Source organism: Rhea pennata, chromosome 1, assembly GCF_028389875.1.
Source record: "Rhea pennata isolate bPtePen1 chromosome 1, bPtePen1.pri, whole genome shotgun sequence".
NCBI classification, from domain to species: domain Eukaryota; kingdom Metazoa; phylum Chordata; class Aves; order Rheiformes; family Rheidae; genus Rhea; species Rhea pennata.
In genome coordinates, this window is record NC_084663.1 from 172,027,589 (window position 1) to 172,049,335 (window position 21,747).

The following is a 21,747-nucleotide window of genomic DNA, read 5'->3' on the forward strand; positions in this document are numbered from 1 at the left end:
TGTTTAAGGAGTATTGCACACAACTGTCATCTTTCCAAATACTAAGTATTCTTATTTATAATCTTACTTAAGGTTTAAGATATATTCTTCCAGTGTGACCAACAAAAATCCTACCTCAACTTCACTGCTCTAACCTGTTACAATAACTGATCAAAGTTCTAGTTATGAAGTTATTTGCAGTATGCAATAAACATTTACACCAAAAACGCAGCCCCCACACTTAGCACCTGAAAGTGCAGACATCTTCTGAACATTGATAGCTGTACACAGTGTATTTCTCTACATTAGGCAACTGATGTAGTTAAATGGTTTTGAATCATACTTCCCCTTCCCCCACCCTCCTTACCCTAAAAGCACCTTATCTTTATCACCTATGGCTCAGGTTCCTAATTATAATCCTTTGCATAATCTTTAACACAAAAGATACAATATCCCAATTATATTATGGCAACTTTTATTTGACTTTGGTAATAACAGGAAAACAATGCAGTTGCTCTGTTTAATAAAGCCTTTTTTATTATTTAAAAAAGAAGTTTGAGCTTTACTAGTGAACATGGAAATGTAAAGCAAGTTTTCTGTAGCACAGGTTTTCTGAATTTTCTTGAGGTAAATAAAATGCTGAAAATAGAAGCTCGGTGTTCTTCTCCCCCCCTCACTTTTTCTAACCATCTCACTTATGGAAAAACAGACTGTTGTCAGAGGACTCTCAAGGTGACATTTTCACACAGACACTCTCTGACTTTTTCTTTAAAGCGCAAAAGATGTTCTGAAGTGAACAAACAGCCTCCTAGTCCTGTTTCTTTTCTACAAAGAAGGAAAACACTGCCAGATTGCTTCTAGCATAATCCCATTCATTTTACCTGTAATGACAATTGATAGAGAGTGAAAGCACAGTCTGGGACAGCAAGGGATCAGTTTCTTTTGCCAACAGTCTTGACTAGAAGCCAACCTGAATCATTTCCCTTCAAAGCAACAGGTCAAGGAACAACTCTGGAATCTCAGAAAAAACCCTTCAAGAATGATAAACCGTAAGGTTGCTTAGCCCTCAAAATCATTGCTAAAGCCAAGTATAAAAATTGGTCAGTGGTACCTAAAGATCCAGTGTGACAAGTGAAGGGGAAGGCGTAGAGGAAGGGTATCTCACAGCATTCAGTAATAGCACCTGACAAATTTACAATAGCTATTCCTAAAGGAAAAAAAGCACGACCACCATAGCTATCAAGATCTATATGATTTTTTTTTGTCCTATTGCATGGACTTCATTAAAACAATTAACTGAAATGATAAGAAAGTATGATTACACAGATTTCATTAAAACATTCATTACTTTATCATTTTATTTCATTTTATCCTAGAGATTTCATTCAAAGTAAGTAATGAATGTTTTAATGAAAACTTTCCTATCATTTATTTCCGTTATGCAAGATACCTCACATTGCTGTTTTTACCTGTGTGTGTTCCCTTCCCAGACCTAGCATTTGAACTTGTGTTTATTACTACAACAGTTTCCCCCCCCCCCAGTAAAAATCTATATTGTATTTCACAAATAGCAAACACTGCTTGAACTAAAGCTTCTGGAAGTTTATTTAAGTTATTAGGCTTGAAATGAAAAATTATATTTTTATTCAAAATGTAAAGATAAGATAGTTTTAAAATGTTAGTGCTCACCAACAGTAAATAGAAACAGCTCTGCTAACAAAGAAATGGAGCCAGGGAGCCTTAAGAAATAATGCAGTGAAAAACAGCCTTTGCCTTCTGAATCACTTGCAAAAGTTCTCATATTTTTGTATCATTTTAACTAAAAGAAAGATGCAGATATCCTTAGACTTCAAAGTTTCTACCCATTAACATACCACATATTCCACTCCAAGTGTTAGATATAAATAATCCTACTCTGAATTTGCTCATCATTATTATGCTGAAGAGTTGAGATGGAATATCAGACAGTAACTCCCACATTTTTTAAGGGGGACTGAGAGGAAAAAACACCCCAGCACACAGAAGTCCTACACAAAATGCATGCGTGTATATAAATACTCAATTTGCTTTAGGAACAAGCAGCAAGATATAGCAAGGACAAATCCAAAGTTTATTCCATGTGTGCTACAGTTAAACATGTTAAGAAGTATCAAAATCTCTACTATTAACATATGGCAAGAATTTTATTGTTACAATACATCATGATGTATCAGCCCCACTGGAAAAGGCTTAAGCTGCAGACAGTGCAATTGCATTAAATCTTAATTCTTCTGGATCACGTTCCATGAATTTCTTACAAACTTCTATTGCATCCTGAAAGGAAAAAAAGAAAAAAAAACTTATTCAAACAAACAATTGAAATAAGATACAACCAAAATGAACTTTTCAAATAGAGGATTCCTAATGAGACAAATTTATTTAAACTGTATTTCTGATCCAAGTTGCCTCATTCAAGATTAGAGTGCTCATAAAGGCAGTAGAAGAGAGCAGAAGCCGTATACAGAACCTTAACAACAACTTTTGTTACTGAATATTACTTTGTCCAAAAGGCATGTGTTGTTCGTCTGACTTTCCAAATGCAACTCAAGTTTGCCTTTACTAGTACTGCTGTATTCAGAAACTTTTCCTTTGTCTCAAGATGAATCTAAACTGTGTGGGGTAAGTGAAAGATTATAAATAATTCCTTCATCTAGCTTTAGGGTGCAAAATGGAAAGCACATGTTATCAGTGAAAATAGGGAAAAAAACATATATGAAAGAATAAAAGCTTTACTCAGCTCCCACCTCCCAACAAGCACAAACTGCATGCACACATTACAGAGATTAGGTCAACACTACTAAACTGTAAGAGCTTTCATTTCGAGTTTCTCTGGTTTCTTCCTTTCATAAAGCTAATCCAGACTGGATACTCTAATGGCCAGATCTATGCATTGCCCCATTGTTTACTGGGATGAAAGTTTATTCTCCCAATGAAGTGTATTCCTTTTGGATTCATTTATCAGCTAAACAGCTCCTGACACAAAGCAGCAACCAAAAGAAACCATGAAGCTAAAGGAGAATGATTATAGGTGGAGGAAGAAAGGGCAAGAAGCAGAAAGTGCTGGAGGCGGATTCACCTTATGTCCAGCATGACGTTTATCAAACTAGAAATAAAGCAAAAGCAAAGCAAATGAAAAATTACTATTAAGTTTTCAAACTGACTGCTTCACTTCATACACAATTTAAAGGCAGCAGTAGCACATGAAAAATCTCAGCGCACACACAAAAAATCCTTCTGATCGTTATGATCGATTCTTCAGATGTTTCTTGCTTTCATACTATTATACTCTCACAACATGTGCATTCTGAAATAACCATTTCAAAACTGAGTAAACATAATTGTCTCACCATCCTGCTCACTCTACACCAACAGAACTATAAATATAAGTCTGAATTTTGTTTAGCACCATTTGAGAGAGTTTTCTATTCCTACCTCTAGAAAAGAATCGTCGCTAGTTTCCCCATGGTTTACTGGAAATGGCTTGCGCCCATCTGTTGAAACATAAAACAGGATTAAACAAAGCATTTATAAAACTGAATAGAAAAGTTTTTTTAATAAAGAATAAACAGATTTTACTCTTTACTTATAAAAGTGCCACCTCACTTTTCATAAAGAATCGCACAAATTATACTATGCAGCTACTGCTCGTCTCTCTTCCATTGATGACTACTTCAAAGATACCATTATGCACAAGCTGTTGAAGTTTTTAATAAAGTGTTACAGTATTTTTTTAATATATATTTTAAGCTGTCAGTTGCAATTGTTTTAATGCTGGTACAGTACTTTAGTTTCTCAAGCAGAGAAGAACAATTTCAACCGCTCTTAATGGATGTATGCAGACTGCTCTGGATTTGTGGTCTTTGACAATTGATCAGAGAATCCGTGATCACCAGAAGAGAACACCAAACCCACCACTTAAAGGGTTTGAAGAGCAAAAGGCATAACTGAAATATTATCCTCTTTTTAAAATCTGTAATCAAAACCCAAATGATTTAGGTATTAAATAGGTTCACAGCATTTAAAATAGTTGCTACAGCTAGATCGTCCTTTACTTTGCAAAATAATAATGCTCTTACCATCAGTATTTTTTAAATGCTTTTGTTTGTAGCATTTACTAGGAAAGATTCCCTTTTGGCTCAGTGCTCTCTTTAGAAGAGTTCTCCATCCCCAAAGACTCCACTGAATTTGGCATTGTGTCTAAACTACATTCTCCCTAACTGAAAATAGATTCCATGATAGAACACTTTTATATTTATAGTAATGAACACCCTCTTGTTCACACAACAAGCATGACTGAAGATTTAACAATGCAAAATCCTCAGAACATGCCAGGAAACAGAACTGAATGCCCTGCACTGTTGCAAGCTAAGTTTGATTGGAATTTTAACATGCATCTTGGCACAACGGCATTTTAATTCCATCTGCCTATAGAAAACATGTTTTTTATGGCAAAAACATCATAAGCATTTCACATTTATGTGGTTCCCTAGAGTGTGTTGCCTGCCAAAGCCCACCTGCTGGCCACAGTGATCGAAGCCAGTGAATGAATCGAAAAACCTTCTCCCATTTTCCTACTTTCAAGTTTTTTTTTTTGTTTGTTTGTTTGTTTGTTTTTAATACTTTCTTCCGCTAGTACAGAGAGAAGTTATTTTAAGAACAAAGGAAACAGTATTAGCTTTCCACAATACAGTTGAGCTAAATGCCTCATTTTTAATATTAGCAGAAAATGAAAGTGATTTTTCTTGCATCATTCTTAGATTAGAAAATACATAAATATGATAATCATTGTTTGTAGTATGCTTTTAAGTAGAACAAATTAACGCACAATGCAATGATAACATGGAAATAATAGCACACAGCTAAAAGAAATGAGCCATCCATCATTACACGCAACATGCTTTGAAATTTATTGTCATAAAATATTTATATCACATCCTACAGTAGTTGCCTCACTATTTGATCTCGTTCACTGTCATTACACATACAGCTTCACAGAAAAATAGAAATCTGTCTCCTGTACATGAATGATCACTTATTATTTCTTATATCCCCCTTAATATTAACATAAGCATTTCTTACACATCACTTAAGCCCCAGGATTCAATTAATTGTCCCCTGTTAAGGCTACTGCTTAACATGTTGATTTTAAAAAGGTACTGAATCCAAAGAAACAGCAAATATTCCCACCATAAAATACCGCAAAAATTACTTCAGGGAAGTCCAGAGTGACTTGCAGTTTTTAAATCCTATTCTTGATAGCTTTCTGAAGTGCCTTAGCAAAACCTAGTTGCCCAGCAACATGTTTAAGATTAGAATCATTAGAAAATATCTGAGCAGAACTTGGTGCTACACAATATGACAACAGGAAAAAATAGCTGTAATGCCAAAAACAAACTGCTGTTTAGAAGTTAACTATCTAGTGACCACAAAAAAGTAGATTAAGAGAATAACCAGCCTATAATAAATAAATTGCAGAATATTAATATCTGCTAGTATTCTGACTATATAATTTCAACTTTAACTATAGTGCTGTTTAATAATATAGCTAACACTTCTGTAGTTGCCTAAAGTTTATTAATTGTTTCCACAAGCAACTAATAACTACAACGATATTTTCTTCTCTGAAAGTGCAAGTGTTCATTAACTCTTTCTTGCTTCCTGTCCTCATAAACAATAAAGGAAACTCAGAGATAGTCTAGTATTATGCACTGTTTTATCTGAGTGGGAGAGTGTTGTGGAAAAAGAATCCTAAAGAGGCAACTGGAAAAATGTTCTAATTCTTTGGCAGAAAGTCTCCTCCCCCACCCCCCAAACACCATTCAACAAAACCTAGGAGGCAGTTGAAAAGAACCTAAGCCCAATAAGAAATCAAATAATCTGTCGCAAACTTTAGTAACTGAACAAGATTACCATTTGTGTTTACTTCAAACAAATGGAGAGGAGGATATAAAGCATTCTTACCCAATTCATAGAGATGACCACCTACATTAACTAATGCAATAAAGTGAAGGTCTACTTTTTCATCTATACTTGGTGCCTGCAAAACAAAAAACATAGTGTTCACTAAAACTCTCATCACAATGAAGTTAACTAGAATATATCATCACAAAACAAAACACCTGGCCATTCGAAGGATGGAAGTTGCAAGTGAGAAGCGCATTCTGGCTCTATGCAGAATGGCAGAAGTCATACCATAGAACATTTCGAAATATAAACACATTTCCTGCAAATGCATACATCAATAAGAATTATTTCAAAAAGGTATCTGACAGTGTTCTCAACAGTTATTTTACAAAAGAGCTTCCTTTTTCACTACTGGATTACAAGTAGTATCAACTCAAATACATCAGCATTAAAAACATACTCATATAAATAGCAGCTCCTTCACTAACCCACCTACTGTAACAAAACAAAGCGATGCAGGATTGCACTCTAAATCTGTAGTATTTTAAAACTGAAGATATTTGTTTAGTCAAATTAATTTTGCTTGCAAGTCACTTGTAATACAGTCAACAGGTTCTCCCCTCACAAGCAGTAGAGAGAACTAGACGTTCTCTCATTCCTCCATCCCAAGACACTTACTAGGTAGATAGAAAGGGAAATAATCAGAGATACACATAGCTCCATTTGTCTCAAACTCCTCGGAGAATTTGTTTCAGATTCCAGGGTGATATCATAGGCATCATTGCTGCATATCAAGAAAGCACTGCAGTGCAGGGACAGCACATTTAAATGACATGACAAAAATGGTTAGTTGGTAAAAATCTGCTTCAGTACTGCACTGCCAACTGTGCCAAGCAACAGCTTTCTCAGGAGAAGACAACAGGGCATGCAGTGCATCGCCCACCTGCCAGTATGCTTTCCCAGCATCCACTACTCAGGGGATTTGGAACTTCTGAGCCAAACACTGTATCACTACCATTGGGATCAACAGCCAATGGTGGTTTTATTTCCTCATGAATCTGTCCAATCTCCATTTAAGTCCATATTCCACAATACAGTTAGACAACATATGAAGAAATGGGAAAAAGCACCTCAATTTGTCTTGAAGAAACTATCAGGCAACTGGTTCATATGGAAATACATTTGATGCACTCTCTTCCTCTATATTTAAATGGTAATCTCTAGTTTTAGCCTTCCGGAATTGCTTAAAGCACCTCAGAACCTAAGAACTTGCCAGGAACCTAGTACTCTGTAAGACTGTTTGTGAAATGTTGCAGTTACATCACGCTTTTAAGACCAAGTTAAAGTTCCCTCTTCATGGACATGAAGAAAGACTTTAAAAGATGATCCAAGTTGAAGAAATACAGCAAATGGCCAAAACAGTAGTGGGAAGGACAAGAAGTTAAAATTAGTACTTCAACAAATGAAGAATGCTGAAGACTACAGCATTAGTGAGGAGTTGGCCACAGCTTACGGAAATCCTGTGTGGCAAGGAAAAAAAAAGGCACAAAGAAGAAGAAAAAAAAAAACAACTTCCCCCACCCTCACCAATATCTATCTCTATGACCAAATAAAAATGCAAGAGACAAATACTGCGTTTCAGAGGGCCCAGAAGGGAAAACGAAGAGGATTTCTGCCACTTACAAAGAGCAGACTATTGAAGGGGCCATCAATCAGCAGCTGTTTAGATGCATCAAACCGCAGTGCTACAAAAGCCTGAAGGCAGGCGAAACAGTTCTTGTTCAGTCCCAAGTTGCCACCTAATCCCAGCACTTACAATGACTTCGCAGCTGTCCACATATCAAGTTGTGTCAAACTACAGCACCAAAGCTACTAACTAGGAAGTCTGGATTTAAGAAACTTCACAGTGAGTGGAAAGACTGCTACAAGTTAGTCCCACTGTATGAAGAAAAATGGCTTAACACCTAAAAGCTTGCTTCTGACTATGTGTGTACAAACTGACTTTACTAGACAGCTCAAAATATTAGAATTTATTTTTATAGGACAAGCCTGATTCGCAGCATTTATTTTTGCTCAGATTTAAACCAACACTCAATTGTTTCCTTTGACCGCTTTAGGCCTCTGTTCTTTGCCAACTTTTAATAATCACCTTTTCTACAGATATAGGTACTTGGCATGTCCTCAATGCTGAATCTATGTATAGCTGGAAGATTGACAGTGGAGCCATCAAGAAAAATATGATTATTTTAAAAGATTGCTATTCTTACTGAATATAGCCATGGCTGTTTTTGAGCTTGTTGAATCCAGATAATGCACCTCCATTGTGTTACTGACGCAGCCTGTAAGAAATACTGTTTTTATATTTTAAATTCTCAGTCGTCATTGGGGGGGGGGGGGCAGTTGAGCAAACTCAGGGGAAGAAAGAGCCATGCCATTATTAAAGTTTCTATCACATGCTCAATTTTCTTCATCTGTGATTTCTTTTTAGTATTTTAATATTTACATTAGACGAAAAGAAGATCTATTTCTTGCAAATGAGGATTATGGTTATTTTTGACTGACAATTATTTGCATAAACACAGAGACAACAAGGTCTGGATCATCAAGTTGATCTCAAGTTTTTATTATAAAAATATATTGCTTAGGATTTAGGCAAAACAAGTGTCTGGATTAAACCTTTCCCATATGATGAATGAGGTTCAGAATCCCCCTACCCCCCTCTGGGGGAATAAAGCAGCCATTTGCCTGCATGTGTGCATACACCAGCACACACAAACTTCTATTTCACTGAGAAGCTCTTAATTCTAGTACTAAAACCAGATTTTAGATTTCAAAGGGAGGGAAAGAATAGTGATTACCACCTTCAGGGAGATAGCTTTTGTGGTTTTCATGAAAAGCTACACCTTTGGCAAAGTTTTCTGCTTTTAATAAACAATCTGCATAAAGGCTTAAGACAAAAAAAAAAAGAAAGTATGTGTTCGTCCCTAAGTAGTATTTTCAGGGCAACTGCAGAGGATTCTCTTGATCACTCTTCTTGTCAAAGACCAGTAGAACATCAATATCAACCATGCATTGGGATCTCCCGTTCCTCTGATTTTTCCACTTAGTGCCAAACTTAATGTGCAGAAAGAAAAAAGCAAATTTGAATGATCACATGGAAGAACCATCAGGAAGAGGAGAGGTATGAGTCTGAAAAGATTCATTCTCTGATCAGGATTTGGAACCAATCTCTATGATTCAGGACATTTTTCAAGTCTTCTGAATAGCTATAGCACTCTGAAAGAAAATTCATGTTTCTTTTCCAACCAAAAAGTCAGAAAGATCAGAAAGACAACAAGTCTCAAGTAGCTTACATAAGCTGGCTTACATATGGTTTCTGTCTTGGTATAACCCACATCGCAGGAACTTCCTCCTTAGTGGACATGACTTTTCCAATTTAACATGTTTAAGAGGGGAAAAAAAAAAAAAAAAAAACACACACACTCTCAAAACTAACATCCAGCAGACTTGAAAGTGATTTGGTTAAAAGAAAAGATAAGTAGTAGTCAAAGTGATGACGCCAAAAAATATTTTTCTTAATCATAATTTGTCCTCAAGCTACTGAGATAACCCTCGATAAGAGCACAGTGCATCTTCATGGATTATCCATCTCATACTTTACATGTTTTAGCACACAGGTTAAAAGGAACAACTTTCCAGCCTTCTGGTGCTGCTTCATTATTTAATATCTAATAGCTATTTCTCCTTTTGCCTTCCAACGCCATTCATTCCCTTATTAATAAAAAAAAAAAAAAAAAGCTTCTCTATTAATGGCATTCCAAGGCACTCAGAAATGAGAACCAGAGCGGCAGTGCTGTCTGATTTTGAATACCAAACTAAAGGCATCTGAATGAGTCTTGATTTTTTCAGAGGATGTGACTACCTTTCTCTGCTGACTTGGATATTCAGATTGAATTCAAAAAAGTGACTTTTTATAACAGTCAGCAATAGTAATTGATTTCAGGCTAATACCCATTAATTCATATCACCTCCTGTTAGTCTGAGAAATTCCTTGTTCTTACCTTTCACCACTGCCCTGCAAGCTGTCCTCTACTCATGAGCAGCTACATTTTTCATTCTTGCTGTTGCATTAACCTTCAGAAACCCAATGGTACAACTTTATGACCAAAAGCTGGTTTACTCTTAGGCTAATTATATCAACTGGTCTAATAAAGTACGCTTCGTCTCCTATACAGTTCATCTTCCTAACATATTCAAACCCTTATCATCTAAAAGTAACTATTCAATTTTCATACATCTGAAAAGTTTTCATCGTAAAATGTTACTAGTTTAGGACAAAATTGTTTATCCACTTTGATCTAGAGTTGGTGTCTTGTCCCAAAAACACATTTTGGTGGAAAAATATGCAACTGGGGGAAAATGTTTCTGTCTTGCTCCCACAGATACACTAGGCAATGCTCACCTCAATCGGCTTATAACTTTACTGAAGGACCACAATATAAAAGCAGGTTCAATATTACGTAACAGATTTCAGAAAGTTTCTTCAGAAAGTAGAATCTTATCTACTAATTATTTCCTTACGCTTGCCTTTGAGAGAATAAAGTGAAGCAATAAATCTCAAGCCATTTTAGAAGAATATTTTGCATTACAGATATCCAGGCAGTGATCAAAACAAAACAAAGTTGTGTAAGTCAAGACTGGCATCAAGAGTCTCAGATTCTGGAAAAAAATAGGTAAAGACTGATAAGACGACAATTTTGCAAAACCTTAAGGAGTGAAAAGATATGGATGCATCAAATTCAAAGATCAAGACAAAAATAACTACTAAGTCTAAGGCAGAAAAAAAAAAGTCAGAGGCTTAAATACAGTTTTACTCACAAGGGGTTATGCGAAAAAGAAAAACCCTTTCAAATACACATTTACACAAGAGAATGTTAGATGTGGTTGGTTTGGTTTCAGTGAATTTTGAAGTAAAAAAGGAAGGCAATGCAATTCCCATGGGGTAGATTAGGTCTTTGTAATTTTTCCATTTTGAAGTACACAACATACTGACACTATCCTTCAGCAAACTTCCTTTATCTGACTCAAAGGTATTTGAAACATGGTTAAAATGCTGTAATTAAAATAACGACAACTGGAATGATGATCACAAGTTTCAGCAAGACTATTTCTGGCTCTTTCTCACTGAACAGGGACATCACTATTCACACTCAATATGCTGCAGTAAGTTGGCTGTATCTGGAAGGCTCTGGAGCTTCACATCCTAATGTGCACACAGCACTTACTTGAGACCAGTGTAGTTCTTGTCCAGACTACAGGAGAAAATTTACAAAAGAAAGGGGCAAAAGGACTATCCAGTTGGGACTGCTGACCCACAGAATGGATATGAGATTCCTTTGCCAAGTGTTGTCTTGTATTTTTCTACCATGCTGTCCCTCTAAAGCTCATTAACTCCTTTATGCCCCACTTGCACATGCAAGTGCCAAATTAGCTAGGATTCCAAGCTGCTGGATGGAAGCATTTGGTTTTGAATGGGAAGATGTCAAATTAGAAACTGAAATCCAGAGGTGAGGCCCAGAGCATTTAGATTCAGGAAGATTATTCAGCAGTGTGCTAAGCTAAACAGCTGTTTCTTGTTTTTAAAAACAGCAACTTCAGTCCAACACAGAAATTAAAGGTTGAGTAGCCAAGATGAAAAACAGCATGTTTTCCCATTTGAGAAGTGTGAGGAAGACAACAGAATTAGGAGATTACCATGACTTATAAAAGGCAGCAAGATCATCTCAAGGTAAGTAGAGATTCTAAACCAAAAGAACAGATGATATAGAAAAATAAGGGATAACGTGGGTTGAGGAAGGGTGAACAACAATGAAACCTGTTGTTATCTGTAGCTTAAAAACTCACTGTATCTACTGCAACATCATCAAGTTTGCATAGAATATTTCAGTATAGTATTTTCAATGTTTTTTTCTCTGTTACATGCCTTTAGCCACCTGGAGACTTCATTAAGTCAAAGTAGTCTTCTGAGAAGAGAAAGGAGTTGTATTTAAGAAGCAGAAAGTCAGACTACCACCATTGACTTTTGCTCTCAATTTTGAAGAAATTTACCATCTGTCCGATGTAGTTATAAATACCTTTCTTCTACGTAAATAAAGAAGTTCAGTTTTATTTTAAACAATGTACAGAATGTTTTTCCACTCCTTGTAATTAAATGCATAGGATTCTGAATAAAAGCAATGCTAAATCATTTTTATACAATACTCCAGCCAATGTAGCTGCATTGTATGTGTAGCAGAACAATCAGTTCCATAGTAATACTAATTTGTTGAAGCCATGATGTTTTAGGGGCAGAGGTAGGACAAAGGTTGAAGGTAAAGATGCTCTACCCCCCAAATTAAACCAACTAAGATCACTTACATGAACAAATGCCAATTTTTTCAAAGTTATACTAATTTACATACAGTTCATGTGTTTTTGATTGTACACTGTATAAAAGTGTAAAGACAGGAATAACCTTTCAGCTACCAGTAAGTGTCAGACTGTACATTGTATTCAGTGATAAATCTTTCCTAAATAGAATATTTGCTAGATAAGTCTAAGTGGAATTAACAAGTAGTATCTTAAAACCAGTTTTGGCAGCAAGCTTTTGTATTGCCAGACAGTTATGTTGAAGACCATTTATTTTCTGAATGAAATTATAATTTGAAGTATTCCAAACAAATATTCACTGCTAATAGATAACTATTTGTTTAGAAATACTCAGAATTAAATAAGAAAAAAAAAAGACTTGCAACTTGCAAACATTCATCGTCTATCACAATAGACTTTACTGTAACTTCCAACCTTGGTTAAGTCATGACTGACTTAGTGTTTCAGTAAACTCAATCTATTAATGTAGTTATTATAAGCAGTCAATCCCAAGATCAAAAGTTTTCTCATCAAGTCTTTTGTTAACATCAAGCTTCTATACTTCATATTCATACAAGATCCCAATTTCAAATCACAAAAACGTAACATGGTAGAATTTTCAAAGTTTTGCTAAACAAACAAAGAATCCCCTGGTAAGGTGTCAGAGGTTTGCCAATGTTCACAGCAAAAAATGTTTAAGGCAGTCAAAAAAAATGCATGAGTTGGGGAGAACTTAAGACCATTTTTAGCTCTGTATTTCCTAAAATCTAAAGTTACTTAGCTAGCCCTAAACAATAACATCACTGTTCCTAGCTAGGCACTTTATAATAGTTATTATTCATATGAAGAGAAAGGTGGCTGGGAAAAGATTCATCTTGAAATACTTATCCTGATAAAGATATAAAAGCTAAACAGAAATGGAAGTATTTTGACACTAGTTTTTAATAGTAATTATATATTAAGTCTTAAGAATTTCTAGAAAGACAGACCTGTACACACTAGGAAATTATTTGGATCAGTCAGAATACTTGTTTCACCTCAGTAAAAAATTCATATTCCTCAAATAGGAATTTCTAGCGAAAAAACAGAAACATAGTTGTTACAAAAAAAAAAAAAAAAAAATATTGTCCAAATTTTACTTCTAAGAGCATTCAGTTCTAAATATCAAGATTTTTTGTGCATACTGAAAGAGTTATGACTTTAAAAGTAACATGAAATCCCTCGAAAGAATTCTTTCAGTTTAGTGATTCTGATGGTGGTCATAGTGCAGTTTAGAAATATTAGCTACTGTGTGCATGTGTTATTTTTTCCCTGCTTTTTCCAAGATAATCTTTTTTTCCCTTTACTCACCGGAAACAAAGGTAAGTATAGTAATTGATGAAAAGCTATCTGTTAGAATGTCTTCACCTTCAACCAGAAGGTAAGTTTTAGAAACTGGATAAAGGAAAAAATATCAAGTAAGAAGGTAAGCCAGCCCCTTGAGATTACAGAAAACACTTCACCTTTAGCAAAACACCAAGGGACTATTAAGCAAGACTTAGAACAGAAGAAAATGAGCCTAGGTTTGGGATACCAGAACATAAACCAGGTCTCAAACACAGAAGAAATAATATGATATGACAAAGAATTAGAAGCCCCTTGGTTTAGAAGATCCAAATGAGAGATCATGAAGATGAGGTGAAGAGGCTGGATGTAAAGCCTATGGGGGAAAAAAAAAGCCACTTCATGAACAGCAAGCTTCATCTATGCTCTGAAAATGATCTGGTACATGTGTTGAATCAAAAAATATTTGGACAGCAAAGCATGGAGTGATGTACTTTTGCTCTCCAACACGGTAGAAAGAAAAGAGAAAGAAAACCTCCAAGAATGGTTGAGAAAAGACCCCAACAAAAAAAATGATGCCCTGAAGACTGAACGTTACGTGGCAGAATGCCAGTCATGTCAGAGTAAGAAAAGACTGAAGATGGACTACACTTACAACAGAATGAAGCCCAACAGATGGAAGGCGTATCAAGGGCCGCCAACGACGGAGACGAACTGAAGGACTGGTAGCTTTTGCAGGACCTACATGATTACGTTTGGCCCAGGAGAGGGATGCAGAGTGACACAATGGTGAAGCCTTCGTTCTGCTGTGGCTAACCTGAGGCTGCGATGAGGATGGTGGTGAAGACAGCGAGGACGATGACGACTACATAAATATTAAAAAAGAACATACTTAGCCCACTTAAACTTGAATTAACATACCTAAAAAGGCAACTGCAAAGATGTCCACTGTTCATTACACTGTGCTTTAACTGATAAAGCCTACACAGAAAATAACAAAGAATGCGTTCGATTTGAATGAGATAAGAGAGCAATGAAGAGAAGTAAAGACATGGTCCATATCTGAAGTTTACCATCAGATAAGCTAGAGGTTTTTCACATCCAGTGAACTTCATAATATGAACCCAAGTTCACTGATTCATATGAGAGACAGACTGCTAGCAAGTGAGAAAGAACTCACTGAAAATAAGTGAACTGAAATAACATCTCATGGAAAGAATAGTTGAGAACAGATAAGAGTGATCAATCCTGTCTACAGCCACAAAGACTACTAGTATTTTTTTTTTTTTTGTCAATTTAAGAGAGGTAGATTGTGCTATTCTGGGATTTCAAATGAATCAATCACTGTAATGGATCTCAGCGTTTCTTTACTGTTCTATTTCTAACATAAAATAATAGCAAAGAAAAGGGAAGCTTACCGTGGTGAGGTATGCAACTTCCTAAGTTTTTCACCTATTCTTCTAAAATAGCAGGCCAGTGGCAGTATTGCCATTAACACTCAGGATCCCTTTAGTATCCGTGGAAGCAGTAGGACTATGTTAAACCATTCAAATAGTTACTATTAGAAGAAAGACCACAGAAGTATTAAAAATGACTCTCAGTTGCAACTGACAAAACTATAGTAATATATTAAGACCAGAAAGAACCATTGTGATGATTTAGTTTTGATCTTCTGTCCCACATGGGCCACAGGACCAATCACCTTTTGTTTGAACTGGAACATGTTTACAAAACCAAAAAGTCAAGCTTATGATTTATTGACTACCAAAATAAAATCAGAATAAGACAATTTCAATCAATCCTGTCTACTGCTACAGAACCAGTAAGTAATGTTTTCATATAGTTTGAGATACATTAACCCTACTAGTGCTAAATAAAAAAGGCAACCTTGCTAATCTTACTTAATGAACATGAGAATAATGGATTATGTTAGTCCTTCTAGCCATGACATCAAACCAGGGTCTCACATTCAGCTTATCATCCACCAAAACTTTCTCCTCTCAGCTCATAAAATCCCCACTGTCATCTTCCATCTTTCAGAAAATTCCTCACCTCTCTCACACATTGTTCATCATCTCTTCTGCTAATTATGGCCTTTATTTGACTTCAGAAAAATCCAGCTTTGTTTGAAGCTAACTTGAAGTGCAATCCAAATTGTCCTGTGTCAAAGGCTTGTGTTCACAATTAATTTACTGTCTCCTGATCTTTACCTTATCTGCAGATTGAGTTGTACTTTTATGTATCTGTGCCACTGATAGAAGTTGTTAAACAGTACAAGTCCTAGAACTAATCCTTGCAAGGCCTTATTAGAAAAGCATACTTACTCAGCAATGATATTCCACCTAGTTTCACTGAGATCTGCCAGCTGCTTGTGAATTCATTAAAATTATGTAGGCAGAATAGAAACTGCAGTTCCACAAGATATGTCCAACAATGCACTCAATGGGACAATTGTAGACTACAGAAACTGAGTATTAGATAGCTTGTCTGAAAAAAATAATTTTTACTTTATTTAATCAGTAAGTGCCAGTCAAAATAAATATTTTCTGTATTATTTTTGAAGCCTTTTATCTTCTTTCCTATGTGATTTTTTTTTTCCATTTCCTGTCAGGACTGAGGCAGTATTTTTTTCTGCTTTTATATTGTTGTCCTTAAAGGACACAGATAGGAGTTCTTCACAGAGAATAAGCATGAAGTACAGGAACAACTACAGAACTCAGAGGTAAGCATGCATGAACTGTTATAAGGCCTTGTAACACATCTAGAACAGTTTTGTCCATGTTAGGCAGTTCTCTATTAGACCCTCATGTAAAACAGGATTTTCAAGCATTCTGATCTATTCCTAGATCTCAGCAATTCCACAGAAATTAGTTCTAACACCAAAAAAATCTAAACCCTAAATGTAACCATAAAAAAAAAAAATGAAGAAAGAGGAAATTAACAATGACAATACTTCTTAGAGTCAGAGAAACTTAGAAGAGTTCAGGGGCTATCATACTTCATTTTTACTACTGAAGGTTTGTCTTTTCCAAATTCTTCACATGAAGAACGGATTTTAAATGAAGCATTTTGCATTTGGATAAAATATCACATGGCTCATGCTATTTATGCTCAGCATGCCTAAGAAAGTTCTAAAAGATGACTCACAAAATGCTGCCCCTAGAAGTCTTCAGTCCTTGGACCTCCCTACAGACAAGAGGAGCCTGTAAGATTAGAACATGCTGTGAGACAGAAATCTAAGGGTCTTGCTAACTGGAAGGTTCACAATAAAAGCCAAGATCTATAGATCCATAGAGATCTAGAGACTATAGATCTAGATCTGAACACTATATTAAGTTTTACAATTTTGCAAGTTTCTGCTGTCAAAATAGGTGAGATTGCTAGTCTTCCTGGAATCTGCAAGTACAATAACTGTTTACTTAGAAAGAGCAAAAGAAAAAAAAAAGGGGGGGGGGAACCCAAAAAGCTTGAGAAGGAATTTATCCTGGCTTTGGTACATTCCTTAGATAGGAAACTATTCAACTGTATACTTTTGTCCTGAAAAATCATCATTTAGCACTCTTAGCATAATTAACATGAGACTATGAATGAGAAATTGAATACTACCAAATTTAAGATTTGTTTCATATTCCAAGGATGGCCAATTATTTTGAAAGATGTTAAATATGGTAAAAAAGTCAAAAAGGCTGTGTAAAAACAATGCCTGAACCTCTACTATCCTTAATGATTGTACTTATTTAATTTCTGACTAATTTCGTTAAAATAGTGAGAATGTTAAATACTCCTTAATACTGAGACCAGAAAGGACTTACTATTCTCAAAATTAAATTTAGAATGCAATCTGCCACCACCAGGAATAAACTAAAACTATTTATTGTTTCTAGGTCAGTATCTTCCCTCATTTTGAGATTCAATGAATGGAATTTTATCATCCTTTGCTTCCTATGTTAGAAGGTCCCCTAGTAACATCAACCAAGGCTTAAAAAAAGTTCCTCTCCTTGAGAAGGTATTTTTACATTTTAAGAGTGAAGTTTCGACAGTATGTAGGAATTCTAGCAAGGCAAAGTTACTGCTGGACTTCTGTCTAATTATAATGGCTGCAATAGCCATAAAATTTCATTCAAAGTTAGTTTATATCTACTGCTTGAGTAATAAGCATAAATTAGGATGTATCATTTTCAATTGATTATTAGATGTACAAAAACAGAATTATTTTTCAATATTAATATGAAATTAAGTTTAATATTCTAGTATCCTGAATTTGGAAATGCAAGAACTACATTTCACATTTAAAACAGGAAAGACAATTGTAACTATAGACACTATTCAAACAAGACTCATTAAAGGCTAGTTACTACAGTCAAAAGAGAACTACAGATTAATTTCATAATGTAAGATCACAGGTGTACACTGTAGCACGTCAAACAGCTGAAGCAGTAAAACAAAAAACCCAGATATAGAATTGCATGTTATTACCATATGTGGCAGCAAGTATATTAAGTTGATAGTTTGTAAAGTTAAAATTCATTATGAATAAGTTAAATTCCATGGAGCCAGTCAAAAAAAACCAAACAAAAACAAACAAAAAAAAAGGAGCTCAGGCAATTAACTTCTACCTCAACCCAGAACTCATTCCTAGGTATACCTGCTATTAAGTCCTAAAGCCATTTTACTAAGATCAAGAAACACCTACAGAGTTCCTCAGGCACCAAGGGCTGTGCCTCTTTGCATGCCCAGAAGCACACAAGTTCGATAGTGCTTAATAGCTCAGGACCCAGTTCATGCCTAGACCTGTCAGACTTTAAAAACAGGGCATCTGTCTGCTCATCTCACTTGAGGAACTCAAGCTAGCAAAATATCCTGGTCCATGTCTAATGCACTGAAGGCCTGACAGGACTACACTTAAAGTGCCATTGCATAACTGTTTATTTGCAAGTAGAAATAGTGCTTAACATTGAATCTGCTAGTGGTTACAAAAATTCATTCAGGGGCTCAAATTCAGGGCACCATCTCATTGGAAAGGGCAAGACCATGCTACCTCCCTCAAAGGAGGCTGCCCTATCTATAAGCTGATAAACTGTACTGAGACAGGGACTATCTTCTTCCCTCCATTCTGATGTTGTGCCACTGTGTAGGAAGAAAGACCAGTTTGAATGGGAGAGATGAAGGGAGGTTTGCTTGCATGCCACAGTTCCTGGGGTACTCACTTGGGAAACAGAAGGAGGTACCATACTGTCAGCCCTGGACTCTGCTTCCAGAATTAGTCGCGTAAACATCCCTATGATCAGAGACACTGCCACACGATTGCGTGTTCTGCATATGCTCAGCTGAGTAGATCCGTGAGTATCCAATAACTCCTCCCGACAAACTGAGCATATGTGGACTGGTTACACAATACGCATACTACAAACTCAGTAGCAGAGCTAGGGGAAGGTTGGACTAACATTAAAAAGTGTAACTTTTCCAGCTATATGGGCTACAAAAGAGTTGTTTTAGTCTGAAGATTATATTAGTAAAAACTGTACTTAATATTGTCTTCTCCACCCCTTACCTTTTTTAATGCATTTTGCCGAAGTAATTGCTCCCAACTGTTTAAATGCAGCGTCTACATTTTAATTCAGAATACATACTTTTTTTTTCCTCCTTAGAAGTCACTGTCCCATTTTCTCTCCCCACACAAATTAAATCCATGCTTCAGAGTCTGAAAACATTTTCCTCCTCTCACGAATTTTCAACCTTTTTGCAGAATTTAAGCTATTTTGGTGATGGCAGCAAAGTCTCAGGAGATGTCAAGTTCCTGCAGCCTTTATAAAAACAGGTAGGCAGGGTAGAGCTGCCATATGAAATGAGTGCTCCACAGAATCAGATACTGCTTCATGAGCTCATTACAACAATACACCACAAAATTCACACGAGCAATAGATATTATGAATATTTCAACTTCAGGAAAAGCCTTGTTTCTAACTAGAACTTCAATAGGTGTAACAAACTTACACATGTAAATTCTTAGGAACTCAAGGTTCATGAATTCCACTGTTTACAGATCTGCTTCTTTTGTCAATATTACAACTGTCAGCATTAATATATATTAGAACTTGGATAACATTTTTTTTTTTAACTGAACCAGGCTGCATATGCCAGCTGATCAACTTGCTTGTAAGTTTAATTAGTGTTTCTGCAGCCAATAAACAGAAAGTCTTTACAGTATTCTCCATATCAATTTAATTCATAATTAAGAATGGAAAGGATCCAGAGAGTAATACTTGGCTAGACACACGGGTTAAGACATAGCCTAAACCAAGAAAAATACCAAAGATCAGAGCGCCCCCAAAAAATCATTTCCAAAGTTACTTATAATTTACATTATTAGATGCTCTCAAAAGAATCTCCCTCTGAAGATCTGAATGTAAGTGCTATGGCCCATGCTAGGCAAAAATCAAGCTAGATTATCACAATGGTGACTTCTGTGATCAAAAATTAGTGGAGATGCAAAAACTACAAAATTTCAAAGGTTAGGGAGCTCTGCAAAATTTAAATTAACTGACTAGTTTATATATGCTTCTTTAACAAATTGAAGAGCAGTGTTGCACACCAACTATCATATTTTCAGTATGTTTCCTTAAGGAAACTAACATCAGTCTCCAAGTAATTTCAGCTCTCTGACTAGCTTTGGGCATAGTATTATCTTTAATGTTATCATTTTACTAAGTTCCTGTAAGGTTTTGTTTTTTTCAAACTTATTGATTGGATAAAGGAGGAGAGCCAGATTAGTTTCTCTCCTGTCTGAGGGAACAGGCTTCAGTATAAACTCATTCAGCTGTCTTGAACAGCTTTTGAAACATCAGTGAACAAACACACAGCTGGAACTTGCTACTTATTACCTCTTACATACGGAGTGTGAGACAACACTGAAGTGTTATGGGCTGGAGATGCAAAAGAACTTATGGCAGTTGGTTGACAGAGATGTAGGATGCAAAATGGTAAAAACATTGTTACTTTATGTTTTTTTCTTGCATACTTTTTTTTTAATTAATGAGCTGCTTTATGGGTTTGAATATCCTCTATAGGTCTGTTTCATCCTAAGAATTGAGTTTGTTTATACAGATTTTACAGTTAAGCATAAGACTCAAAACAGCATCTCAGAGCAATAACTTAACACCCTATTAGTTATTTGCTCAGTATAGAGTATAGAAATCAGACTGATGCATGTCTCAGGTTGACACAGAACTAACAAGGCAATGCAATGAATCAAGCGACTAACCAAATGCAACTTCCAAAGTATTTTACATGAGCTTTCTAGTAAGTTCATTCTTATACTTTTCACTGAGTAGGCTGTGTGAAAGTAAAACCTACAGTTAATATTTTTAGGCAACATCATCTCCTTTATGGGAAAGAAGTAGATGCTTGTTCTGTAATGCTGAACTAGACAAAGTTATTTTAGAAAGTTATAATTGATTTTATATTCTCCTGAGATACAACCATTTCTTTACAAGACTGTATGTATTATTCAGAAGAAGCATCAAGAAACACAGACTACCTCGAAAAAAAATCCCACCCTATTTATCGGCATGAGTGAAAGGGAAGCTCCTTTACGTTTCATCTCTAACAATAAATTGTAATGCCTTAGGGAGCCAGAGATCTTTGAAAGTTCAAGCTTTACAGCAGCTGAGAACAGAGCACATTGGCAAGAACTAAGCAGAGTCAATGTTAACAACTGTTATCGTGATCAAAGTCTAACTGAGTGCATTCCAAACAAGATTACAGTTCTCAGGGCATATTAAACAAGTTTACAGTTTGCAGCTATGGTTTGAGTTAAGGAAGAAATCAAGCTGTGGTAGCTTTTTTTTTTTTTTTTTTTTTTTTGAAAAAAAAAAAAACTCTTGTGAAAAGCATTGCTACATTGCTGGTCATACTTGTGAACCTTACATATATCTAAGTACATATCTTGATGTGTACAAGTATTTCAGTTTTGTGCACATCTCAAATTAGTTCTTGCTTATTACTCTTAAATTGACAGAGTCAAACAGCAGTTTTGATTTTCAAAGGTTATTTTTTTCCACCATCAGTATTTTTGATCATGGTCCAACAAGGCAC

The 21,747-nt window shown here is 35.7% G+C and overlaps 1 protein-coding gene across 2 annotated transcripts in view; it reads right to left on the reverse strand.

Annotated features, from left to right (window-relative positions):
- Positions 1-494: 494 nt before the first annotated feature.
- The window catches only part of UCHL3 (ubiquitin C-terminal hydrolase L3), a 41,485-nt gene continuing 20,232 nt past the window's right edge, over positions 495-21,747 (reverse strand). For both annotated transcript variants that reach the window (XM_062576071.1, XM_062576082.1), the window contains 3 exons: positions 5,980-6,055; positions 3,451-3,509; positions 495-2,292 (listed from right to left, as the gene is read on the reverse strand). In XM_062576071.1, coding sequence (XP_062432055.1) covers positions 2,209-2,292; positions 3,451-3,509; positions 5,980-6,055 — 219 coding nt within the window. In that variant the 3' untranslated portion in view covers positions 495-2,208. The remainder of the gene's footprint in view (positions 2,293-3,450; positions 3,510-5,979; positions 6,056-21,747) is intronic.